General features: G+C 37.2%; 1 protein-coding gene across 1 annotated transcript; it reads left to right on the plus strand.

The window, feature by feature from the left end:
• The first annotated feature begins 2,179 nt into the window (after window positions 1–2,179).
• Window positions 2,180–7,641, plus strand: CLEC4E (C-type lectin domain family 4 member E). Its single transcript, XM_023192410.1, has 6 exons — window positions 2,180–2,382; window positions 3,185–3,277; window positions 3,823–3,912; window positions 4,847–4,998; window positions 5,905–6,020; window positions 7,313–7,641. Exons 1-6 carry the CDS (start codon window positions 2,346–2,348, stop codon window positions 7,482–7,484), a joined length of 660 nt encoding a protein of 219 aa, XP_023048178.1. The 5' UTR covers window positions 2,180–2,345; the 3' UTR covers window positions 7,485–7,641.
• Window positions 7,642–8,620: the final 979 nt, after the last annotated feature.

Genomic DNA, 8,620 nt, shown 5'->3' on the forward strand with positions numbered 1-8,620 from the left:
ACCTAATAAGGCTTGTAATATTAAATTGCAATGAAAATTTCCTTCAGATAAAATTTTATGTTTATTTTTATATCTTAGAATTTATTCTATTATGATTGTCATGCCAAATATTGATTTTAATACTATGTGAATACTATTTATTTAATACTATTTAAATCTATGTGAAAAAAATTTGCACCTGAAAACATATATAAATATAGTCATTGCCTCATTTATAAGGAGCAGGGAGAACTAGAAATAATTTAAATGTTCTTTAGCAGCATCTAGTTTATAAGTTATGAAGAAACTAAACAATATATTTAAGATCAACTTCCAAAAGCATGGATTTAATATAAAGGTAATTTTCAAAACATAAAAGTATGCATAGAGTAATTCTATTTGTATAAAAATGAATAAACAATATTTTATACATATTTCAGTTAAGTAAGCCTAGCAAATACCTCAAAGTAGATACAAGAAATCATTAAGCATGGTCAACTTTAGAAGAATGCACTAAGGATAGTTAGGAGAGCTTTTGCTTGTCACATGCTTTTCATATTGTTAATCAAAAACATATTATTTCTATATTTTGGGGAAAATCAATGAAATAAAAGATATAAAAATATATTTTTTGGCTGAAAAAATATTAATTTATTGATTTCTATTTAATTGTATATTGATAAAAATTAACATACAGTTGTTTAGTAATATTGATGGTTGCCAGTTGATTGTAATTAATAAAAGATGAACTGTGATAATTATGTTCATCATTTTATAATTCATATAGCTCATCCACTAGATAGTTTCTCTTTTTTTACTGATCAAAAGCCATTTGCTGAGAATACACATATTAAATATGGGTATATTCTATAATATACACCTACATAATTTAAAGATACTTTTAAAATTGTATTACTATAAAACAGAGAATGCAGAGAAAATTGACCAGTACATTGAAATTTTAAAAAGTCCCTTTGAGAACAAGAATATTTTCTCACACATGGAAAATTTGTGAGTCATTGGATGTGGGGATTACCAAGTCATGTACATCATACTTATACCTCCTGACTTGTGAACTTAAATCAACTGAGACCAGTGTGATCTTATTCTCAAGTATCTTTAAGTAAGGAGAAGGTACATCTAACTATTCTTCCAGAGAAGCATTAAATTCTTTTTTTTTTTTTTTTTTGAGACAGGGTTTTGCTCTATCACCCAGGCTGGAGTGCAGTGGTGCAATCTTGGCTCACTGCAACCTCTGCCTCCCAGGATCAAGCGATTCTCCTGCCTCAGCCTCCCAAGTATCTGGGATTACAGATGCGTGCCACCACGCTTGGCTAATTTTTGTATTTTTAGTAGAGGTGGGATTTCACCATGTTGGCCAGGCTGGTCTCGAACTCCTGACCTCAAGTGATCCACCCACCTCGGCCTCCCAAAGTGTGGGAATTACAGGTGTGAGCCACTGCTCCCGGCCCAGAGAAGCATTAAATTCTAACGTCTAATTGAAACTGCTTTTTCTGACCTTCAGATACATTTCTCCCAGTGTACGCTGCAATATAGAACTAAAATCCCCAAATAATTCAGAACAAGAGAATTAAACTACCTGCTGGGTCTCTGAGACTTCAGAAGCTGCGTTATGTTGTGAAAAACTAAGCTGAGTTTCAAAGTGGTCTTATCACATGAGGCTGCCCAGCTGAGGTGGACCCTAGTAGTCAGCACAAGGTAAGAGGGACAGAAATCCACAACATTAGAATACTCAAGAGCTGCAAATGAAGGAGAAAGAAAAACCATAAAAGATGAAAAAGAATTCAGGTTGCCATGTCCTAAATACACACACTATATGCTCAGCTTTGTGCTGTGCTAAGTCTTCTTTTCAGTTACCAAATGTGTGGATGGTACAGATCCAAAGTGAAATTGAGAGTGCAGAGGTGAACTCCATATTGTCAAGGAAAAACTGGGGGTGAGTTATGCCTTGAAGAAACTGGAGACATTTGGTCCAACAAAACAAAACAAGATTTTTTAAAACTCTCCTATTTCCCCATGGGCAGTCTATCTGTGTTGATGCTTTACCATTTCATAATTTCCTCATTTGGTTGTTTCATGGAGTGAAGAGAACTGACATGCTGTCCAATAAACTTCCTTGTTCTCCTTATGCAAGAAAGGAAATCCTGACTTAATGCATAACCACAGAACAAGTTAATATTCTACGTCTATCGGAGTTGAACTTCCTAAAAAACAAAGTGTTCATCTTTCAAGATTCATTCTCCCTGAATCTTACCAACAAAACACCCCTGAGGAGAAAGAAAGAGAGGGAGGGAGAGAAAAAGAGAGAGAGAGAGAGAAACAAAAAGCCAAAGAGAGAGAAAAAAATGAATTCATCAACATCATCTGAATCACAATGCACAGGTAAAATCTGCAACTCTTCCTTTTCTTCCACAGATCTCTTTTTGGAACAAGTAATAAATACGGTGAAAGACAGGACAATAGAAAAGTATTAACTGAAGTTAAAAAAAAAAAAAAAAAAAAAGGAGACGGTGAAGGCTATCTCTTATACCAGAAAGCCTGCTGGACTCTAGTTAAGGGAGAGCTAATCACACCGTTTCCACCCTTTCTGCAATACATTGTGTCCCTTTTGGCAAATGACTTCACTTCTCTGGAACTCTCTTTGTCTGTAAAATGTGTAATGGGAGGAAGAGAGGAACTACTAGATAACTGTGAATATTTTACCTAATTTACAAAGAGCTTGAAAAATGAGACACAGAAAAAAAAAAGATCAGGAGAAAGACAAGAAACGCAACGACGAGAAAAGGGAAAAGAAAGAAAAAGAAAGAAAGGCGGCCTTAGAAAATATTGAAAAAAATTTAACTGAGAGACTTAGAAAGGAAAAATTGTACATCTGAGTTCATGGGTCAGAGTCTTACTCCAGGGATTCTAATCGTGTGGTCCTCAGTTCAGCAGCAGCAGTAGCCCCTGGGAACTTGTTGGTTCCATACAAGCTCTACTGAATTGCTAACTCTGGGAGTAAGGGTCAGCACCCTGTGTTTCAATAAGCCCTCCAAGTGATTCTGATGCATGCTGAAATTTGGGAATTATTCAATACAGACAATGGAAGTAGAAGGAAATAAGTAAGGATGCATAAGAATCTCTTCTATCTCTTTTGTACCTTGCTTAGGGAAGATTGATCATGTTTGTGTCTTTCTTTCTACAGAGAGAGGATACTTCTCTTCCCAAATGTTCTTATGGACTGTTTCTGGGATCCCCATCCTATTTCTCAGCGCCTGTTTCATCACCAGATGTGTTGGTGGGTTCTGAAGGTCAAATTCAATTTAATTCTTCCTGGTGCATATTAGGTGAAAACTCTTCCATGCTGCCTGTACAGTCTCTTTTCCCTCAAAAGGTCTTTCTATTTCACTCTTTTTTTTTCCTATTAATCTCTAGGTTATTTCTCAAACCAGAAACCTCAACAAGCAGGGAACTGTTTCCGAATTTTAATCACCTGTGACTTACTTTTCACGATAGACATTTTTCACTTCCTTGGCAGTCCTGAGTCCTCCTCTTTCAGCCTCTATCATTAGTGTAACCTTCTCTAGGAGATTCTGCCTTAGAGCTTGAACTACTGGTCGGGACCAGAGACATGACTAATTACTTTTGGAAGGAAGAGTAGAGAGAGTGGACTTGGCATAAGAGGGAGTGCAAACATATCTGTTTTCTCTGGGTCGTAAGAAAAAGCAGATTGTAAGAAAAAACATGATAATTATTGGCACTTTTGTTATAAATGCAAAACTGAGGGAACTGATTTTTTCAACCAAAATAAGACTAACAAACATTATACTCTTTCCTTTACAGTGACATATCACATCTTTCAAAACTGTGATGAGAAAAAGTTTCAGCTGCATGAAAATTTCACAGAGCTCTCCTGCTACAATGATGGATCAGGTATAATAGTCCCAAAGGTGAACATCAAAATTTACATAGCAACATTTTCTGGCTTCTAGATTGACTTTGGGACAGGTGAAATATAGTTGGATTAGGTCTTATTTTTCAAAAGCAAAATGTAAAATCCTAGAAATTTGGAGATGCAATTAGCATTGGAGCAGGAAGTCTTGGGATATTATAGTAGACTTGTATAATACATTTGAGGTATGTCTGAACAGTACATCCGGAAGTGGAAGGTATTATTCCTAGGAGTGTACTTTTTCTTCATTCACCTACTTCCAAAATGAGATGAAGGAGAAAAAAACGTATGGAGTAGAGAATTTATAAATATCTCACAAATATACTCTATGCTCTTGTATGTCATCCTGTTCCAAGTCTTAGCAAAATGCTACATGACACTAAAAAAGTGGCCTCCTTCTCTGAGCTATAATTTTCTCACCATTAAATTGAGAGAAGTTAGATGAATTATTTATATAATAGACCTCAAAGGCAAAAGTTCTGTAAATTCTAAGAAATCTAACCCATCTATATACTACAGTATGGAGATTTGATTGAGGATACATTGTTCAGGAAACATAAGAGATGGCTCTTTGGGGGTCACCCAAATGAAATGCATAAATGTCTCTGACATTAGTAGACTAAGAACAGATAATAAGGTTCTATATCAATAGCATAACTAAGGTAGTTTGCATATGTAGTTGCATTTCCTGGCACTGACATCCAGAGAACGAGAATTATATTCAAAAGACCAAAAAAATTCTGTTGATGTTTCTTGACATTGGAATTATCTAAAGTCTTAGATACTAAGATGTGGGGTATGAGCAAGTGATTCCAAGGCTTCTGACTTAAATGAGGACTCCATGGGGCCAGATGAAGCTTTGAGTTTTCTTATTCGGTTCACCTGGGACACTCACTGAAACATCTCTCATCCTAGGTTCAGTCAAGAATTGTTGTCCATCGAACTGGGAATATTTTCAATCTAGCTGCTACTTCTTTTCTACTGACACCATTTCCTGGACATCAAGTTTAAAGAACTGCTCAGCCATGGGCGCTCACCTGGTGATTATCAACTCACAGGAGGAGCAGGTAGTTGCAGTCCTCCGATGCCAATGTGACATTCCCCACATGGTCCACCTCTCTTCATACATATGCTCGGTGCTTGACCCCCAATGACTGTGGTTAATGAATGTACTAAAATGCATGCTGTTCTTACTATTCCGGTAAAGTCACTGCCTACCTTAATTTATTTTCCTTCCTAGAAGAACCTAAGAAAAAGGGAATTTCCATGTAGAGTTCCTTTAATTAGGCAAGGGGAAAAAAGAGGGTTGGAAGTTAATTTTAGACTAATCATTATGTTTATGAACATATTATATGCAAGAAGGGAAGCAAATATTGTCCGTTTGCTTTAAGCTGTGATTAATAATGTTTTGCGCTAGATATATTCAATAAATTTGGCCACCAATAACAGTAGATGAACTTTGAAAGAATTGTTGAGGATCTCCTTTTCTGTTGAAGGTTATTTTTTGTCAGTTTAATTTTATGTTATGTACATTTCACCACCAAAAAAATCAGTAGATAATCCTCATGATCTTACAGTTTCATTTATCTGTCATTTCTCATCCAGATTCTTTTTTATTTTTTGAGATGGAGTCTCGCTGTGTTGCACAGGCTGGAGTGCAGTGGCGCAATATCGACTCACTGCAACCTCTGCCTCCCAGATTCAAGCAATTCGCCTGCCTCAGCCGCCCAAGTAGCTGGGACTACAGGCACCCGCCACCATGCCTAGCAAATTTTTTTGTAATTTTCGTAGAGACAGGGTTTCGCCATGTTGGTCAAGCTGGTCTCGAACTCCTGACCTCAGGTGATCCACCACCTCGGCTTCCCAAAGTGCTAGGATCTCTTCCAGATTCTTACCTGTTTTAATAAGAATTACCAGCAACGTTTATTCAAAGCTGAAATAACTGATCTCCTTTTATTTTGTGTCTTCCGTAGGAATTCCTTGCCTACAAGAAACCTAAAAAGAAAGAGTTTTTTATTGGACTGTCAGACCAGGTGGTCGAGGGTCAGTGGCAATGGGTGGATGGCACACCTTTGACAAAGTCTCTGAGGTAATTACCCTCCTATTGAGAGGAGTTCTTGAAACCTTGTTCTGTTTCCTGCAACATATCAGGTCCAGTCTTGGTGGTATTAAATGCAGGAAACAGAAGAGCTGAGGTAGAAAAGACGAAGGAGAAGTACAAGCACTCACTTCTCTCCTTTCCTGGGATGGTCTCAAGAATAAAGGGGAAATAATAAATGAAAATGAACTGGAGAATCATTCACTGAGAATGCAAAAGAGACAAGAGGTGGAATTAAGAGTCTTATTCCCCAAAACCAAAGGAAATGAGGAAAAAAATAGTAAGTTGAGAAAGACAGCAGGTTCTTATGCAGTGAAAACTGAGAATCTCTTGACAATGTCTCTTTTCTCCTTAATAGTATCCTCACATCATTAGAGCATAGCTTTTTTTTATTGTGGATATGCTTTTTTTGTTTGATTGGTTAATTGATATATAAAATATTTTGCTATATATATTGATTCTCATGATTTGTTAGTAAGTAAGGTTTTTTTCTTTTTTCTTTTCTTCAACTTTCATTTTAAGTTCCAGGGTACATGTGCAGGATGTGCAGGTTACATGGGTAAACGTGTGCCGTGGTGGTTTGCTGCACAGATCATCCCATGATCCCGGTATTAAGCCCAGCATCCATTAAGTATTCTTCTTAATAGAGCATAGCATTTTTAATTTTTCAAAGTTTTTTTTTCATTTATTATTTCATTTTACCTAAATTACACTTTCCTGGAATGTATCAGTATTATTAATCTGTACTTAGCATTTGAGGAAACTAAAACTCAGAAAAGTTAAGGGACTTAGCGAATGAGCAGTTCTAAGAGTACAACACAGATACTCTGACACTTAGAAATGCTGCTTCACAACCACACTGGAACACCACTGCAGGATGCACCTAAGTTGATACACACTCTGTGCAGAATAAACAGAGCCAAGCCGATATGAGATATGAGTGTGAAGAAAACAAATCTATCAGAGTATCAATCTTCCCTATAACTTGTCATTCTATAGCTAAGGAACAGGACAGAATAGAAAAGGAACAAAGGAACAAAGGAACAGGACAGAATAGAAAGTCAGAAAGATCCAGTTCAGCTTCAGTACTCACAAACTGTGACTTAGACAAATGGTTTAGCTTTCCTGAGGTTCCTTTTCTTCTTCAATAAAATGGACATTATAATACCTGCCTCGCAAAACTGTTGTGAGGTTAAACAATACAAACACAATTTGCCTGGTATATTAGGTTACTTTACCTCTTTTTGCTGGGATTTGAAGTCTCCTATGTCATTCTTTTTCAGCTTCTGGGATGTAGGGGAACCCAATAACATAGTTACCTTGGAGGACTGTGCCACCATGAGGGACTCTTCAAACCCAAGGCAAAATTGGAATGATGCTACCTGTTTCTTCAATTATTTTCGGATTTGTGAAAGGCGAGGAATAAATATTTTGAACAAAGGAAAATCTATTTAAGAACAGAAGGCACAACTTAAATGGATAAAGAAGGAAGGACAAGAACATGGCCACATCCACCTCCCCACACGAGAAACTTGTGCGCTGCACTTCAAAGGACTTCATAAGTATTTGTTACTCTGATATAAATAAAAATAAGTAGTTTTAAATGTTATAATTCATGTTACTGGCTGAAGTGCCTTTTCTCTCTACATTAGTCTCAGGTCCTCTTCCCAGAAGTTACAAAGCAATTCACTACCTTTTGCTACATTTGCCTCATTTTTGAGTATTTATATGAAAGTACAGGGACACGGAGCCAAGACAGAGTCTAGCAAAGAAGAGGATTTTGGAAGGTGCCTTCCAACAATCGCCTCAATCTAGGCTCTGTAGCAGGTCCTCTTCTTTCTAGCTTCTGACAAGTCTGTCTTCTCTTCTTGATTTCATACCATTCTTATCTCCTGCCCAAGTGTATCGTCTCTGTGCTCCCCTATATAAGGAGTAAGAAACTTCTTCAAGTCATGGAACTTGTTCCTGCTCAGAATACTTGTGTCGCCTTTCTGGCTACAGGCCTCCACTGCACCTTCTTAGGGAAGGGCATGCTGGCCATCAGCTCCAAACAGGCTGTAACCAAGTCCACCCATCCCTGGGGCTTCCCTTGCTCTGCCTTATTTTCAATTGACTGAATGGATCTCACCAGATTTTGTATCTATTGCTCAGCTAGGACCAGAGTCCAATAGTCAAATTATTATAAGAGAACATTCATCTCCACACTTTCCTGTCTCAAGCCCACCCATTTTTTTTTTAACTTTTATTCTAGGTTTTGGGGGTACATGTAAAGGTTTTCTATATAGGTAAACTCATTTCATGGAAGTTTGTTGTACAGATTATTTTATCACCCAGATATTAAGCCCGGTGCCCAATATTTATTTTTTTTTCTGCTCCTCTCCCTCCTCCTACCTTCCACCCTCAAGTAGACCCCAGTGTCTATTGTTCCCTTCTTTGTGCTTATGAGTTCTCATCATTTAGCTCCTACTTATAAGTGAGACCATGCAGTATTTGGTTTTCTGTTCCTGTGTTTGTTAAGGATGATGGTTTCCAGTACCATCTATGTTCCCACAAAAGACATAATCTTCTTTTTTATGGCTGCATAGTATTCC

Source organism: Piliocolobus tephrosceles, chromosome 10, assembly GCF_002776525.5.
Source record: "Piliocolobus tephrosceles isolate RC106 chromosome 10, ASM277652v3, whole genome shotgun sequence".
Taxonomy (NCBI): Eukaryota; Metazoa; Chordata; class Mammalia; order Primates; family Cercopithecidae; genus Piliocolobus; species Piliocolobus tephrosceles.

What these genes read in the sequence shown, in the direction of transcription:
- CLEC4E (XM_023192410.1), top strand. Translation starts at nt 2,346, where the DNA reads ATGAATTCATCAACATCATCTGAATCACAATGCACAG. An exon ending in TTTCATCACCAGATGTGTTG is followed by an intron (nt 3,278 to 3,822) that starts GTGGGTTCTGAA and finishes TTTCCTTTACAG; the next exon opens with TGACATATCACATCTTTCAA. An exon ending in CTGCTACAATGATGGATCAG is followed by an intron (nt 3,913 to 4,846) that starts GTATAATAGTCC and finishes CTCTCATCCTAG; the next exon opens with GTTCAGTCAAGAATTGTTGT.